Below are 18,479 nucleotides of genomic sequence, written 5' to 3' on the forward strand. Positions count from 1 at the left end.
AGGTTTCAGTGTATTGTCTACTGTGACACCCAGATCTTTGTCTTGGGCGCTGATGTGCAATTATGTGCTGGAGACTGGAGACTTTTTGACAGATTATATTAGAGTGTGGAGCCTCTGTTATGGTAGAAGGCACGAGCTTGAGTTGTTTGTAGTTGTAGAAGTGCTCCAATGAACTCTAGAATTTGTGTGGGTTGTAAATGAGATTTCTCATAATTGACTGCAAATATGAGAAGTTCCAGGAGATATACTGTTGAATTCATGGTTAGAGGAGCTTTTTGAGGTCATGGCCTTGATCAACCAGTCATCTAGATAAGGGACCACCTGGAGGGTTGCAGCCACAACCATTAAACATTTCGTGAATACTCTGGGTGCTGATACCAGACCAAATGGGAGTACTAGAAGTGGTATGTTCCCATTTGAAAGCAAAGTTATTGTCTGTGGGATGGGTGGATGGAAATGTGTTGTATAGGCTTCTTTGAGATCTAGAGAACAGAGCCAGTCGATCTTCTCCAATAATGGTAATAAGGTTCTTAGGGAGACCATTCGAAATTTGCTTCAAGTATTTGTTGAGAGCACGGATGGAGTCCTCCGGTCTTTTATTGGTATGAAGAAATACTTTGAGTAGAACATTTGGCGCCTCTTCTGCAGAGGTATTAGTTCCATGGTATTGAGCTGGAGGAGGGTCTTCTGATGGAAGTTCCTCCTTTACCAAGAGCCCTGTACTTTGTGTTGTCGCAACACAGCTATTCTTTGAATACATGCTAAATTCTTGCCAAAGGTGACGTTGTCTCTCCACATGAACAAGGAAATAGTTTTTCTACTTCTACCACCTCCTCCCCTCCCAAATAAAAGTAAGAAAACAAAAATTAAAAACCCATGTGAAAGAGGCCTTTCATACTTGAGTGACAGTGCATTCTAATATGCTTCCTTTAAAAGGAATAAGCCGATCAGAAAGTTTAAACAATTGTTGGTATCTCTTGATCCCGAGGACTGGTGTACACCAGTTAGAAAACTACTCTTATCAAACTGGACAGCTTCTGTATTCAATTCTGTTATCAGCAAATGGAATCTCAGATGTATCTGACTAAGGATATAAGAAGACTTGAAGCGGTCCAGAGGAAAGCGATGAAAATGGTAGGGTGTTCTCACTAAAAGATGTTCGAGAAGAGACTGGAAGACCTGAAAATGTATACTCTGGTTGAGAGGAGGTACAGGGGTGATAATGATACAGACGTTTAAATACTTGAAAGGTATTAATATAGAACCAAATCTTTTCCAGAAAAGGGAAATTGGTAAAACTAGAGAACGTAAATTGAGGTTGTGGTGGGCTAGACTTGGGAGTAATGTTAGGAAATTTGTTTTCATGGAGAGGGTTGAGGATGTCTGGAATGCCTTCCCTAGTGAGGTGGTGGAGAAAAAAACTGATGGAATTCAAAACAGTGGGATGAACAGAAGATCTCTAATTAGAAAATAATTGGTATAAATTGAAGTACTAAGGCCGGTATTGGGCAGATTTGCTCTATATGGCAATTTGGTTTATGATGGGCTTAGGAGGACTTTGGGAGCCCCAGCAATTTAGAACATGAGGACAGTGATGGGCAGACTTTCATGGTCTGAATCCTGCAAACGATGAGATGGTTTGGACAGGCTCGAGTGAACTTTGATGGCATCTCCAGTAGTTGGAACCCAAGGACAGTAATGGGTGGACTTCTAACGTCTATGGCAGGGGTGTCCAATGTCGGTCCTCGAGGGCCGCAATCCAGTCTGGTTTTCAGGATTTCCCCAATGAATATGCATGAGATCTATTAGCATACAATGAAAGCAGTGCATGCAAATAGACCTCATGTATATTCGTTGGGGAAATCCTGAAAATCCGACTGGACTGCGGCCCTCGAGGACCGACATTGGACACCCCTGGTCTATGGCCTAGAAATAACAAAGGAAAAAACAATTTAATCATGAAATTGTAATGCATGTGGATGACCTTTTTGTTTTGTAGCTTTCAGCATAGATAAAAACATCTAGTCAAACACATATTTTCTCTGATAAGTTCTTGTGTCACAACTTATATATACATTTGACTCAATTTCACACACAATTCAGAGAGAGGTTTGACAGTTGTTGAGTGTCAAAAGCTTCTGTGTGGGTTTTTTATGTTTTCAGGTGGCCTTTTTGGGGCCAGTACATTTAGCCAACCAGCAACTTCCTCTTCAACCACTGGTTTTGGCTTTGGCACATCCACTGGTAACACAAGCAGCCTGTTTGGTACTGCCAACACTGGAGGTGGTGGACTCTTCTCATCCCAAAGCAATGCCTTTGCACAGAACAAGACGACTGGTTTTGGAAGTGAGTAAAACAATTTCTCTTCTGGGAGAGTTCTCTCCCTCCCCCAGTTTTTACATGTTATTGATTTACACACACAGTTCCAAGACTTGTCAGGAATATAGTACATGGCTGTCTGAAGCTTTGAATAGTTAAGAGTACCCACTGGCTCTCACTTGAGAAAACCTTCTTGGTCCATTCAGGCCTTTTCTTTGAATAGTGGTTACTAACTTTGCACATGATACAGAATGTTAGGCTCACATTTCAGCCTTGCAAACATTGCATCTTAAATGCTTTCAGAAGAGACTAACCCTATGATATTTAGAGTGGTGTATTGGAATGCTCTGTGAAAATAGGAGCCTTCCTTTTTGGTACAGTACTGATGGGTTGTGCTACTCGGCCTTCATATGGAGACACTGTGAGCTCTGCCCTATAAGAGGTCCCATGCAGCTCCAGGAAACCAGCATGTGGTGATGGGCATTTCATTAGATAGTGTGAACTCATTGGAACAGACAGGGAAAAATGCTTGACTACCTGAATGTAAACCACTTAGGCTTTAAGTGGTCAATAAATACTAAAAATAAATAAATAAATACAGCATAGGGCTGGCTTAATGAGGATTCTGAGCCTAGTTAGAGAACTGGTCATTCATTTGAGCAGGGGTGATAGGAGGGTTTCAGGTTCTGCCAGAGTTGATTGTGAGAAGAAAGCCTGTAGGAGTCCAAGTTTATTTAAACTTTGATATACCCCAAAACAGAGTATTAATGTGGTTTACATATGATACGTATATGATAGGAGATGGGAATGAAGAAACGCCCCAACCCTATATGTCCTGATTATCTAAATTAGATTGTAAGCTCTTCTGAGCAGGGACTGTGTATTTCTTGTTAAATGTACAGCGCTGTGTATGCCTTTCAGTGTTATAGAAATGATAAATAGTGATAGTAAATATAGAACTACAATCATTGATAGATAAAGTGGTAAAAGTTTCTTCCTACTACTTCTATTATTAATTATTTCTATAGCACTACCAGACGCACAAAGTGCTGCACATAGTCACAAAGAATAAGAAAACAGTCTATTAAATCTTGCATGGTAAAAATGGAATCAAAATAAAATTATTTGGTGTTATTCTAGACAAAGATTTAACCTTCCATGACCTTCATCGTAAAAAGCTGTTTCCACAAACTTCAGCTCATTTGTTCTCTAACCTCAATTCTTGAAACTGATGCTACCACAACCCTTATTCACTCACTGGTCATTTATCATCTAGATTACTGCAATTCCCTATATAATGGAATTACTCAAAAATAATTACGTTGTCTACAGCTCATTCAAAAAACGGCAATCAGAAGCACATTGACTACCCATAACCCACCTTATCACTTATAAAACTTTATTGCTGGTCTTCAAAATCAAACTTTTGCGTCTCCCATCTTTTCTTGATAAATTCATCATCCCCTTTTGCTCTTTCCTTACCAGAAAGACCAGAATTTATTGACTATACCTTCCATCAAAGAATTCTACTATACTAGAAATACTAATTTTTCCGTTGTAGCTCCAACTTTATGGAACGCCATGCCACCTCAACTCCGCTTCAAAAACTCCCTTGACAAATTCAAGACTAAACTAAAAACTTTCTTATTCCAAGACACATACCACAGCATCTAAATATTTCCTTTACAACAGCATAGCAGTATATATTACACGAACCGCTTTTAAGAAGCGATCCCCATTCCTAGTGTTTGATTCCCCCTTCCCTTTAATTATTTGTTTTTAATGATGTAATTATTAACTTCCCCCCCTTTACCCTCAAACTCATGTTTGTATTTATAATTTGTTTAATTAATGTTAACATTTCCTCCTCCTACCCCCCTACAAAAAAAATCTATTTTAACCTTTTTTAGCTTTGTAAACCAGCTAGGTGCAGGTTGATGGTCGGTATATTAAAATTTAATGAAACTTGAAACTTACAATCTAAACAGGCAAGACAGACAAACAGGATGTCATGGATACAGTTAAGGGAAATGGTTAATCAGCAGGCTGGGTTGGAGGGCAGAGGAATAGGGTTAAGGATTGAAAGATATATCAAAAAGGTTGGTTATCCCAGGACAAGCAGGCAGCATATTCTCTACAGGTGGGTGATGTCATCTGTGGAGCCCCCTAGTGGACGTTCTTGCAAGCAGACTTGCTTGAAGATCGTCAAGCTTGCAAATGTATCGCGCATGCGCGAGTACCCCTCCCGCCTGACTCAGGGCATGCGTCTCCTCAGTGTGGCCTCAGTTCTAAGTTTTCCGCGGAGCCAGAAGCCCTGCTCTCTTGCTCTGTGCAAATTCGTAGTGCCTCTTTGCACTGTGGCTTGCTTTATTGTTTTCGGGTGAGTCGCTGTGCGGCGTGTCTTGTCTTGTTAAAAAAAAAAAAAAAAAAATTTTTTTTCAATTCCTTGTACTTTTTTCCGACCAGGCTACCGGTTTATGTCAGGCCGCCTGGCCTCGCGGGGCCACAGCTGTATTTTTTCCTATGTCCCGGCCTCTGACCAGGTTTAAGAATTCACTAAGTGCGCCCGGGTGATCTCCATCACTGATCCCCATCGTTGGTGTATGGAGTGCCTTGGGGCTGATCATCACGCCGAGTCTTGCCCAAGTTGTGCTACTCTCCAACCACGGGCTCTTCGGCGAGTGGCAAAAATCCTCCAACTTTTTGGCCCCATGGAGACAGCGGGGACAGCCTTGGCCTTGGTCCTGACAGTGGGGGCCACGACTTCGAAGACCTCGACCTTGGTGAAGTCGCTGTCGACCTCGAAGGCCCTGACTTCGGCTCCTCCTGCCACCCCAGCCTCAGATAAGTCTCCTCTTCCTTCCGCAGGTGTGCCAGCAAAGAAGCCTCCCTCGGAGTCTCATGCGAGTGCCGCTTCGTCGGCCTCTTCGAGACATTGTCCTAAGTGTGCCTCTTCACGTAGGGAATACTCTTACTCGAGGTTGCCCCTGAAGGAGCGCACTGCTGCACCTCAACCCCAGCTTTCGCTGGTCTCGGCGCCTATGTTCAAGGACATGCTTAAAGCTATCCTTACTTTGCAGATTTCCTCAGTTCTGAATCAGTTTACCCCGGCCTCGACCAGGTCCCAGTCTGACCAGCCTGGGCCTCCCTCCGAGATTCCTCGAGGCTTGTCCCGTAAGTCTCGCCGCTTGCCCTTGAGTGATTCCTCTTCTCACAATTCGAGGCCTTATACTCTCTCCGGGTGTCCTGGGCGGGACCCCGGACTATGGTTTACTCCTCCTCGCACCTGGTACCTTCGAAGCGACAGAAGACTTCCCCGCCGCATCGAGGCCGGTCCCCGACTGTGAAACACGAAGGGTCCATGGTGACTTCGGCGTTGGGTGCGAGGCCTCGCCGGACTCCTTCCCCGCCTCTTCGGGGCGAGGGATTTCTGAGTCCTGGTTAAAAACACCTGTGGGGGAATTTTCTTTCCCACCGGCTTCTCCGATCCTTCGGATGGTGGTGTCTCAGACGCCGGGGTCCTCCCCGAGCCGTCTTCAGCGAGGCCGTTCCTTGATGCCCCCGAGGCAGTTCAGTAGAACGTCCTCGGTGTCCCGCTCTCGAGACTTGGAGGCTCCAACCTATTATTTGAGGGAGGTCTCTCCATCTTTCTCTGCTGCTCCAAGATCTCGTTCTACTTCGCCTCTGGAGGATGAGTCGTCTTCTCGAACCTCCTCCTTTAACCGGTTTGTCTCGGACTGTGCTTTTTCAGTCTGCTTTTCAACAAGGAAAGGGAAGGGGCTTGACGGCCAAACTCATGTAATTTATTCTAGGCATAGGGGGCAGCTAGATGAAAGGAACGAAGTCTGGAATTGGCAGTGGAGGAGAAGGGTAATGCTAAGGATGACTTAACTGAGGAACGGAGTTCTCTGGGAGGTGTATAAGGAGAGAGAAATGAGGAGAGATATTGAGGGGCAGCAGAATAAACACACTTGTAGGTCAGCAATAAGATCTTGAACTGTATGTGATGGCAGATAGGGAGCCAGTTAAGTGACTTAAGAAGAGGGGTGACATGAGTGTAGCGAGGTTGGTAGAAGATGAATTGTGCAGCAGAGTTTTGCATAGATTGCAACGGTGAGAAGCGACACTGAGGGATACCAGTTAGGAGTAGATTGCAGTAATCTAAACGTGAGGTTATGAGAGCTTGGACAAGGGTCCGGGTAGTGTGCTCAGAGAGGAATTTTGGTGATATTGAAGAGATAGAAGCGACAGGTCTTAACAGCTTGTTGCATAGTAAATGAGAGGTCAGAATCAAAGACCACTCCAAGGTTGCGAGCAGAGGAGACTGGAACAATGACAATATTATTAACTGAGATGGAGAAAGGAGGAGGAGCAGAGGGTTTAGGAGGAAAGAGAAGCAGCTCAGTCTTGGACATATTTAGTTTCAGATGATAGCAGGGCATTCAGGCAGTAATGTCAGCCAAACAAGCAGAGACTTTTTCCTGGACTTTAGGTGAAATTTCAGGTGCAGAGAGGTAGATCTGGGAGTCATCAGCATATAGGTGATACTGGAAACCATGGGAGGAGACCAGGGCACTGAGGGAAGAGGTGTAGAGAGAGAAGAGAAGAGGTCATAAGACAGAACCCTGGGTCTCACCAACTGCTAGCGGAGTAGCAGCAGAAGAGGACCCACTAAAACATACACTAAAGGTGTGTTGGGAAAGATAGGTGACAAGCCAGGAGAGGATGGAATCCAAATAACAGCATATCAAGGAGTAAGCTGTGATTTACAGTATCAAAGGCTGCAGACAGGTCAAGAAGGATAAGGATAGAGTAAAGACCCTTGGATCTAGCCATGAACAAGTCACTGAAGACCTTAGTGAGGGCAGTCTCTGTGGAGTGTTGGGGCGAAAATCAGATTGTAGAGGATCGAGAATCTGTCAAGTTGAGAAGGAAGTCCAGGCAGCGACGGAGAATAGCACGCTTGAGTATCTTAGATAGGAACAGAAGAAGGGAAGACAGGATGATAGTTGGACAGGTAAGAGGGGTCCCGCTAGGGTTTTTGGAGAAGCGGCTTAACCACCGCATGTTTGAAGGCAGCAGGGACAGTTATACTGGAAAGAGATAGATTGAGAATATGGCATATGGGAGGGATAACGGTATGTCAGATGGGGCAGAAGGGTGGGAATAGGGTCTGAGGGGCATGTAGTAGGCTTGGCTGAAGAAAGAAGTTGTGCAGTTTCTTCCTCTATGATTACAGCGGTAGTTGACGGAGGGACAAGCTGGCGGGACCAGACAAGAAAAGCTTCCCGAGCTGTTTGGGTGAAGGATGAAGGGGAGGTGTGAGATTGAAGTTCAGGAGAGTGGATGGGAGGGTAGAGGAGAAGGATGTGACTTTGTAGTGAACTCAAGGGCGATCTTGCGAACCTTGTCATGGAAGTAATTGACCATAATCTGGGGAGAGAGAGAAGGAGGGGTTGGAAGTGGGGGTGCTTTGAGGAGGGAGTTTAGTGTGGCAAAGGGACGACAAGGGTTGGAAGAAAGGGAGTTAGTTAGTTGGATGTAGTAGTCTTGCTTGACCCATGTAAGTGCAGAATTAAAGGAGGTCTGCATAAATTTAAATTAAAGAAAGTCAGCACATGTGCGAGATTTGAACCAAAGGCGCTCAGCACAGCGGGTGCAGGAACGTAAGTAATGGACACTGGGAGTGAGCCAAGGTTGAGGATTGGTATGCCTGACAGAGCAAGGATTAGAGGGAGCATGGGTGGCCAGAGCAGAGGAGAGAATAGAGTTATATGACAAGATAGCCTTGTGGACAGACTTAGTTAACATAGTGGAGGCAAGGAGAAGTGAAACAGTGGATGAAAGCATAGAAGGATCAAGGGCTTGAAGATTTCAAAACCTCTTGAAGGTGACTGGGCGTGGCAGAGGGGGAGTGATGGTGAAGGTTATCAGATGGTGATCAGAGATGGGGAGCAGTGAGGTAGAGAAGTTAGAGAGAGCGCAGTTGGAAAAAAAGACAAGATCAAGGCAGTGGCCATCCTGATGAATGGGGAATGTGGAGCAAAGCTGGAGGTCAAATGAGGAAGATAAGGCAAGAAATTTAGCAGAATATTTGTCAGCGGGATCATCAGGGTGAAAGTTAAAGTCCCCAAGAATGAGGGAGGGAGAAGATGAATCAAGGAAGCCGAAAAGCTAGGAGTCAAATTCAGTGAGAAAGGAGGAAGGGGACTTGGGGGGGAGGGGGAATAAATGACCGCTATCCACAGAGGTAAAGGAGTGAATAGGTGGATGGAGTGGACTTCAAATGAGGAAAGGCTGTGGGATAGAGGGATGCAGATCTACTCATCCCCTAGGTCAGTGTTTCTCATTTCAGTCCTGGAGTACCAGTCATGTTTTCAGGATATCCACAAAGAATATGCAGAGATTTGATTTCTGGTACAATAGGGATGGTATGCTGAGCCAAGGGTCTTTCTTCTGCAAGTCCATTGCAGCAAATACTGATCACTGCTTTCAGCACTATCTCCTCCCTGCTCTCTGTTGCCCCCAGTCAGTTATTACTTCTGCAAGAGAGCCTGCAGGAGCAAATTTGATCTGCTTGGTCGTCTTTGTTTTTCATGTAGTTGTTATGGTTTTTCAGGGGAATTTGTGTTCCTACTTAGCTTCAGTACCTGCTTAGCCTACATGACAGGAGCAGACTTTGGTCTGCAGCTGACAGGTGGATTCTATGGGAACTATGGAGCTCAGGGATTTCCCCTGCTGTTTGCTCACTCCTTGACGTGGTCTGGAGAGTAGCATAGGCTGTATAGGTACCAATTGTGTTTCTTTGGAGTGCACATGGTGTTGGCAGTGTTTGGATCCTGGTTCCAGGGGTTGAGGCTATCTGGCTGGAGCCGAACTGGCAGCTGAAAAGTCAGATAAGGCAGCTTTCCTGGTGGCAGAGATCCTCTCCGTTACTTCAGCTAACCTGAGAGGAGCTGTGGCAGCCTCCAGCACATCTTCCTAGCGTCTGGTCTGTGAGTAGAGCTGTCATAGCCCAGTGGGGGGGGGGGGGGGATGTCTGAAATAGTGATTTTTGAGGTTATATATTGTAGCCTTGTTCCCCACCCCATAAATCCTAAAATTGCTGATTTTGAAGTCCTCTGTTTGAGTTCTAGCCACTTTTTCAGCGGGAAATCCTGGTGGGGAGCCATCTTGGATTTTTTTCCCGCTTTAAATTCTAAGTTCTCAACTTTTTTTTTTTCAAAAAGCCTCATTTTTTAATTCTAACCACCAGGAATGGAGTCCTTATTCTCCAATGACATGAATTCATGCCAAGTTTGTCCCAGATGGGCATCCGAAGAGCGCCCTTGTGCCACTTGTTCTGCCTCGCATGCTGAGAGGCAGGAACCTCAAGTTTAGCCTCTGACCTCCTTATTGATGTCAAACGATGTTTAGAGGATGATTTTACCCCCTGGGGTACAGTGCTTCAACGCCAGTGCCTAATAAAGTATCTGTTGGCCCCAAAACGAAACAAAAGCGCTCTAACCCTCCTTTTGAAGGGGGTTCTCAGTCTTCCATGCCCTTTAACTTTGTGCACTTGCTCTGGCAAGCCTATGTCGGCCTATTTGGCACCTTCTGGGTCAACTAGTGAGCAACCTCCTGCACAGCCTCTCCGTATTCCAGCTTCAGTTCTTCCACTGAGACACGTCTGTTCCCTGAACAGCTGGTCGGAAGGGGTTCCTGAGGATGATGATCTGTTTGTTTATCCTTTCTCCCAAGGAGATTCCTTGGTCAGAGACGATACGACACTGGGCGATGGGGAACAGGGTTTGAGTGCTGCTGCGGATCAGGGTGAGGACCCCTCATTTTGCAGGCTCTTCAAGTCTGCTGCTCTGACAGATATGCTTATTGAGTCTCTGAAGGAGCTCACAATTGATTCTCCTTAGCCTACTTCCCATTATTTTCTGTTGAGCATGGTCTGCTATCAATCTAATGCCTTTCCCTGGCACCCGGATATGGTAGTCTTAATTTCTGAGCACTGGGAGGCCATGGAGGGCTCCCTTAAGGTGGCGAAAGAAATGTCCAAGCTATATCCTATGGATCAAGGGTTCTAGCAAATGTTTGCTATGTCTAAAGTGGACTCTCTGGTGGTCTGGATGACTTCATGGCTAGCTGTCTGAAGTCTTTCATGGACAGCAGACCCAGGAATTCTAAAGTGCAGGTCCATGGATCCTTTTGTGCGTGCCTTTTTTTCTCTGGCTCCTCATTCCAGAGATCCTTTCAGAGTCCACGGTGCAGATTCTCAGGGAATAGAAAATCCCAGGGCTCCAACCCCTGATTGGGGGGTGGGGGGGGGGGGCAGCCCAAAAAGTCACACTGACGCCAGGTATCCTGCCTCCCCATACAAGATAGGAGGTAGACTGCAGGACTTCTGAAAGCATGGGAGGCTCTCACAACCGACCAATGGGTTCTGGAAGTCATTGGGGATGGCTACAAGTTTGGAGTTTGCTCGTCCCATGTCTGTGTGGTTCGTGGACTTGCGGTGAGCAGCCCAAGTCCAGGTGACCCTCCTGAAGGTTGCTGGACATTCAAGCCATTGAGCAAGTTGCAGACAAAGATTCTGGCTCTCTCAGATACTTCGTATATTTAGTTGTGCTCAAGAAAGGCTCAGTTCCTGGATCTGAAGTACATCAGTGTGGCATTAAGTGCCTCATTTTGGTATGGAGACTTTCCAGTCAGTCATTGCTTGAGTGCAACTGGTGGAGTTCCTGGTGGCACTGGACTTACTGGACCACAGATGCTTTCTTTGCTTTCGTGTCTTGGAGCAGCATTTTCAATTCAAGACCCTTTCTTTAGGCCTGGCTATCTCCCCCCCTCCCCCCACCTTGGACTTTCACCAAGGTGATGGTTGTAGTGGCGGCTTACCTCTGCAAGCTGAATTGGCTTATCTACCCTTACCTGAATGACTGGCTCATCAGAGCAGCCTCTCAGGAGGCAGCAGAGAGCATGGTTCAAACTATCTTAACAAGGTCTAGGATGGATTGTCAACCTGAAGAAGAGCCAGTTGCAATCTGTTTCATTCCCTGGAGTATCTGGGGGGGGGCAGGGGGGGCGGGGGGGGGGTGGGGGCGGGGGGGGCAGGGGGGTGGGGCAGGGGGGGCAGGGGGGTGGGGGGGGGCATTTCGACATGGAGCGCAACAGAGTGTTTCTTCCAGAGGCATGCAGACTGAAATTTGGAAACCAAATTTCAGCTTTCCTGGTGCAGCACTCTCTGTCTGCCTGGGATTATAATAACATAAGAATAGCCTTATTAGGTCAGACTAATGGTCCATCAAGCCCAGTAGCCCATTCTCATGGTGGCCAATACAGGTTACTAGTACCTGGCTAAAACCCAAGGAGTAGCAATATTCCATGCTACCTATACAGGACAAGTAGTGGCTTCCGCTATATCTTGCTCAATAACAGACTCTGGATCTTTCCTTCAGGAACTTGTCCAAACCTTTCTTAAAACCAGCCACGCTATCTTCTCTTTACACATCCTCTGGCAACGCGTTCCAGAGCTTAACTATTCTCTGAATGGAAAAAAAAAAATCCTCCTATTGGTTTTAAAAGTAACTTTGAGTGTCCCCTAGTCTTTGTAATTTTTGACAGAGTGAAAAATCAATCCACTTGTACCCGTTCTACTCTACTCAGGATTTTGTAGACTTCAATCATATCGCCCTTCAGCTGTCAATTTTCCAAGCTGAAGAGCCCTAACCGTTTTAGTCTTTCTTCATACGAGAAGAGTTCCATCCCCTTTACCATCTTGGTCGCTCTTCTTTGAACTTTTACTAACGCCAATATATCTTTCTTAAGATAAGGAGACCAGAATTGAACACAATACTCCAAATGAGGTCGCATCATGGCAGCCACAATAGAAGTGGTCCCTTGGGCGAGAGCGCATATACACTCCCTGTAGCATTCTGTCCTCATTCGCTGGTCTCTGCAGAGAGATCCTCTACATGTTTGACTGCCCTGGATGAAGGAGGCCCACAGCAGCATGTCCTGATGGCTTTGCCCTCTGTCGTTGTTCTCAGGGATGCCTCTGAGCATCAACTCTTGGATCACACTGAAAATGGATGCCAGCCTTCTGGATTGGGGAGCGCACTGCGAGCATAACCCAGTGCAGGGGCAATGGTCTCCATCTCGGTGCCATTGGTCCATCAACAGGCTGGAGCCCTGGGCCATCTGATTGGCGCTGATTCAGTTTCAGCTCCGATTGTCGAATAAAATGGTCATGGTGTTCTCCAACAACACGACAACAGTGGCATATGTCAACAGGCAAGGAGGCACCAGGAGTGTCAGCCTCCTGAAGAAGGCAAAAGTTCTCTTTCACTGGGCAGAGACTCATCTGGCTATCACAGCAGCTCATGCAAAACGTAAAGGTGGATTTTCTCAGCAGACAGACTCTGGACCCAGGAGAGTGGTCCCTCTTGCCTCAAACGTTTCAGAGCATTATTGACTGATGGGGCATCCCTTCGTTTGACCTCTTGTCGATGGCGACCAGCAAGAAAGTGGGGTTTTCTTCACCCATAGATAAGAGTGGGGAAGAGCAAGGATCGACATGCTGGTTCTGCCTTGGCCAATGGATGATCTCCTGTACGTGTTCCCTATCTGGCCCATGGTAGGGAGAGTCATGAGAAGAGTGGTCAGGCATCAAGAATGGGTTATCCCAGTGACCCCAGACTGGCCTCGATGCCCCTGGTACGCAGACCTAGTGCTTCTTCAGATCGGCTGTCCTCTCAGACTTCAGCCATTCTGAGGACGTCTCTCTCAAGGACTGATCGTCCTGCAAGATCAAGAGCACTTTTAATGCTTGGCTTTGAGCCAGAAAGACTACTCGGATCTGGTATGTGCACTGTTTTTGAAAGCCGAGAAGCATGCCACATTTGCAGCATACGCCAAGGCATGGGATACCTTCCAAAGTTGGTGCTGCAAGGAACAGCTGGATCCTGCCACAGCTTCAGTATCTGCTGTCCTGTCCTTTCTTCAAGAAGGTCTGGATATGGAGCTTACAGTTTCCTCAGTGAAAGTTCAAGTAGCTGGTATTTCTTGTTTCAGGTCCCAGTGTGCTAAATGTTCTCTTTCTGTGCACTCGGATGTTGTCAGGTACTTCAAAGGTGCCCTGAAGCTGTGACCCCCGGTTTGCCAGTCCTTTCCATCCTGGAATCTAAACATCATGTTGAAAGGGATCCCTTTGAGCCCTTACAGGATGCCACCCTAATGGACTTGACTATTAAGATGATGTTTCTGGTGGCCATCACTTCTGCAAGGCATGTTTCCAAACTGAACTGCAAGATTTGTCATGCAGAGACTCTTACCTGCATATCACAGAGGTGCAGATGTCTCCTTGAGGATCATTCCCTCTATCTTGCCAAAAGTGGTCTTTGCATTTCACATCAACTAGAAAGTTCGCTTTCCATCCCTCAGGTTTTAATAAGAAAGACAGTCTTGAAGGTGCTGGATGTCCCAAGGGCTATTTTGTGTTACCTGGAGGTTACGAATGACTTTCATCTCTTAGTACACCTCTGTTAACGAAATCAGCTAAGAAGGGGAGGCTGGCTTCCATGGCTATCATTTCATGATGAATCGGGTCAGTCATTTCGACCTGCTACATTGCCTGTGGTAGACAGCCTTCCTTCACTCTTTGAGTGTATTTGCTGAGAGGGCTTGCCTCTTCCTGGGCTGAAGCCAGGACAGTTCATTTGGATGAGATTTGCTGGGCAGTGACTTGGTCATCCCTTCATACTTTCAGTAAGTTTTATAGGGGGAACATAGCAGCTGAAGAGGACTCCTCATTTGGAGCCTCAGTTTGAAGGCAGGCTTATTGCTCCCACTCGGGGTTTCTTGGACTGCTTAGGTAATTCCCATGGTTCAGCATACTATCCCAGTTCCAGTGGAAAAAGATTAGGTCCTTACATTGATAACATCTTTTCCAGTAGATAGGGATGGTATGCTGACACCCCCCCCCCCCGGCCTGCCTGGACCTCTGGCTATTTGAATTCTGCATCTCTGACCTTTCTTCCTGCTATAGTATATTGGAAGTAGCATGAGTCCAGACATAAACTATATACCAACCAAACAGTTGAGTTAAGAGATTATTCGGATCTCAAGTGCTCACAGTTATATGCCGATTAAACAAGTCTTAGCATATAGCTCTCATGTGACCGATGATTGCTCACATGCTAAGACTTGTCAGTCGGCATATAACTGTGAGCACTTGAGATCCGAATAATCTCTTAACTCAACTGTTTGATTGGTATATAGTTTATGTCTGGACTCATGCTACAGCCTATACTTTGAGGATTTCAGTGTGCTCCACAAGTTTTTTGAAGGGATTTTTATTATAGTATATTGGAAGACATTATATATTGCCTGTAAATAGTTCTAGGTGATTTTACCAGAGTTCTACACTTTCTGATGGCTTTTTTCATAAAGTTTTAACTTGGTTCCTTCCCCTCCATGGTGTTTTTGAGCTATGTGTTATATTTATGAGCAGATCAAAGTCTTGGTGGAGGGTCTCCCCATTCTCCTTCTCCTGTTCTCTCCTGTAGAGCTGTCATCAGCTTTGAAACTGACTGGGGCAGCAGAGAGCAGGGAGAAGGAGGAGGTACTGAAAATGGTGATCAGAAGACCCATGGTTCAGCACACCACCACTATCTACTGGAAAAGTTATTATCAAGGTGCGAGGGACATTCAATAATTTATTTACCTGAATATGTAAAAAGTAGTAAGCTTGTTAAAACAAGTCTGTATATGATGTGACATGTCTCAGGTTACTCATGCACAGTTGCTACTCAGTGTGAGTCTAACAGGATGTCAGGAAAGTCCTCGTGCAAAGCACGTAAGACACTGCTAGGTTTGGAGCACCGTTCAATGATAAAATTTCTCACAAAAGAAGGGAAAAGGCCAAAGGAGGTCCATGAATGCATGATTGCAGTTTATGTTGAGTCTGACCCATCATCCTACAAAATAAAATTTTGAAGTAAGCAGTTTAAGTGGGAGAGAGTCCATTAAAGATGACCCTCACACTGGACAGCCTGTGAAAGCAACTTCCACAGAAATGTTAAAAAAGTTGGAAGATTTAATTTTGGCAGACAGACAAATTAAGGTTTCCCGAATAGCTGAAGACATGGGCATCTTGGCAGGTATAGTTTAGAAAATAATTCATGAAAAGTTGGGCACATCCAAGGTAGTGCAAGATGGGTTCCAAGAATGCTGATGCCGTGTCAGAAGAACATGAGGCTCCAGTGCTGACCGGAGAACTTGGAGATGCTTCGTGAAGTCGAAGTGATTTTTTTTCATCATTTGGTGACTTGAGGTAAAACTTGGATCTATCACAGAGATTCTGAGTCCAAAATGGAGTTAATACGGTGGAAGCACAAGTGATTCCCCACCCCAAAAAAGTTCAAGAATGAAAAATCTGCAGGCAAAGTCATGGCAACTGTCTTCTGGGATGAGGGACTTTTGCTTCTGAAGTTCATGCCACACAAGACAACCATAACCAGGGAGAGTTATGCCAATCCAGTGATCGCTTTGTAGGAGTCAATCAAGGAGAAAAGATGAGGAAAACTCACAGTAGGCGTACTGCTTCTTCATGACAGTGTGTTGGTGCACATGTCATGATAATTGCATGTCATATGAGAATATGGATTTCAGCAGTTGAACCATCCATCCTACAGTCCTGACCTGGTTCCCTTGGATTCTTTCCTGTTCTGAGTTTTGAAGAAATCTCTCTTGGATAGCGGTTTTCCAAGTGATGAAGATGTCAAGGAAGCTGCGACATCCTGGTTTGAAGGTAAAACAAAAATTTTTTCAAAGAGGTTAGTCATTGGAGGTGAAAGAGGATGCAGTTATCAGGGGATTATATTGAAAAATAAAACAAGGATTGCAAAGACCTGCAATGTGACTTAAACACGCTCGAGAAATGGGCTGCGGCATGGCAAATGAGGTTTAACGTGGATAAGTATAAGGTGATGCATGTCGGTAAAAAAAATCTTATACATGAATACAGGATGTCTGGTGCAGTACTTGGAGAGACTCCCCAGGAAAAAGACTTGGGAGTATTGGTCGACAAGTCACTGAAGCCGTCTGCGCAATGCACGGTCGCGGCGAACAGAATGCTAGGAATGATTAAGAAGGGGATCACGAACAGATCAGAGAAGGTTATTATTCTGCTGTACCGGGCCATGGTAAACCCCCACCTGGAATACTGCATCCAGCACTGGTCGCCGTACATGAAGAAGGACACGGTACTACTTGAGAGGGTTCAGAGAAGAGCGACTAAAATGGTTAAGGGATTGGAGGAGTTGCTGTACAGTGAGAGATTAGAGAAACTAGTCCACTTCTCCCTTGAAAAGAGGAGACTGAGAGGGGACATGATCAAAACATTCAAGATAATGAAGAGAATAGACTTAGTAGATAAAGACAGGTTTTTCACCCTCTTCAAGGTAGAGAGAACGAGAGGGCACTCTCTAAAGTTAAAAGGGGATAGATTCTGTGCAATATAATGAAGTTCTTCTTCACCCAGAGAGTGGTAGAAAGCTGGAACGAACTTCCGGAGACTGTCATAGGGGAAAACACCCTCCAGGGATTCAAGACAAAGTTAGACAAGTTCCTGCTGAACCAGAACGTACGCAGATAAGGCTAGACTCAAGGCAATGGTCTTTGACCTAAGGGCTGCCGCATGAGCGGACTGCTGGGTATGATGGACCACTGGTCTGACCCAGCAACGACAATTCTTATGTTTCCTACTGAGGTACATAAATTATTGAATGCCCCTTGTAAAAGCCTAATCTCTTTTTATTGAACCCCAAATCACTGCACTGTCTTCTGACCCTTGGGATACCTAAAATGTAGCCTTGGCTTTTCTGTAAAAGTAAGAGCAAATAAACTTATAGGAAAATGATGAATAGAGCAGGTGAACTTGGTGCTCAAGACCATGATGGTTACGATTTAAATGTATATCAAAACAAGGCAAGCTTGATATATGTGAATAACATCCAAATCTTCAAGTTTTCAAATATGCAGTAGATTAGCAGATGAAAAGGAAAAATAGACCTCAAGTGCCCGTAGGTGTCAGCTATAGACCAAAACGAGGGCTATGATAGGACCAATACTGCTAATCTTGCGTTAGGTACTTAGCTTTTTGTTGTAGGTGGGGGACCATGAAAGTAGTAGCTCTCTCAAGTGAGTATCCCCATTTCACCACTAAAAGGGCTTCATCAGGAGATATCCACGCAACACGCACCACGCAGCCCATATTTTGGGTCGATTTTGACTTTTTTGGGTGAGGTTCTTTATTTTTATGATTTAAATGTAACATTTTTTTTTGCTGACAGCACATGTGAGTTACTGTTTGGAAATGTGTGTGTGTGAAATCCAGTGCTGTGTAAACCCCGTCCCTACCAAAAATTTCTCATTTTTCAGTGATATTTGTGGCTGGGCTTGAATTGATAAATCTTGCATTTTATTTTCCTCTCTTCTCCTTCTCCCAACCCTGTTTCTTGGGTAACAGATTTTGGCACAAGTACCAGCAGTGGAAGTCTCTTTGGAACCACGAACACCACCTCCAATCCATTTGGGGGGACATCTGGCTCACTCTTTGGACCTGCAAGTTTTGCTGCTGTTCCAACAGGAACTACCATTAAGTTTAACGTGAGTTTATCTATCCAACCACTTCTGGTTTCAATTCTGTAAAATTTGAGCTGGATCGCTCCCTTTCCTAAAGGGGTAAGGACCATTTAGAATTGCAGTTTAGTTCTCTTTCATCCTTAGAATCATGAAGTAGAGTGGAGTCTAGAAATCCATTTGGCAATTCACACACAAGGCCATGCCCCAGTGGCTTGACTTTCCTTACTTACTAAAGTAGAGATGCCAAGTTACTCAGTTCTAGTCTGGAGACATCTGAACTTATATTCCAAAGCAATGTGAGATTTATAGTGCTTGTTTCTGCCTATTGAAATCAGCGCTGCAGGTACCATAATTCACCACGATAGGTTGATCAGAAATTCAGGACTGTCCCAAACAGGGCAACTTGGCATCTTTGCTGAGGGCTGGAATGTTTTGGGAATGACCTCTTAGCATCACTCTTGTCCTGGTTAGAAAAGAAATATTCTTGTGGCTTCCAGGCTGTTTCTTTTAGGCTTGTTTCCTTTCTG

At 45.3% G+C, this 18,479-nt stretch overlaps 1 protein-coding gene across 6 annotated transcripts in view; it reads left to right on the top strand.

Annotated features, from left to right (window-relative positions):
• Positions 1-18,479, top strand: part of NUP98 (nucleoporin 98 and 96 precursor) — a 330,912-nt gene that overhangs the window by 53,338 nt on the left and 259,095 nt on the right. For all 6 annotated transcript variants that reach the window (XM_033947374.1, XM_033947378.1, XM_033947379.1 and 3 more), the window contains 2 exons: positions 2,164-2,346; positions 17,837-17,976. In XM_033947374.1, coding sequence (XP_033803265.1) covers positions 2,164-2,346; positions 17,837-17,976 — 323 coding nt within the window. The remainder of the gene's footprint in view (positions 1-2,163; positions 2,347-17,836; positions 17,977-18,479) is intronic.

The sequence above is a fragment of the Geotrypetes seraphini genome, chromosome 6 (assembly GCF_902459505.1).
Source record: "Geotrypetes seraphini chromosome 6, aGeoSer1.1, whole genome shotgun sequence".
Taxonomy (NCBI): domain Eukaryota; kingdom Metazoa; phylum Chordata; class Amphibia; order Gymnophiona; family Dermophiidae; genus Geotrypetes; species Geotrypetes seraphini.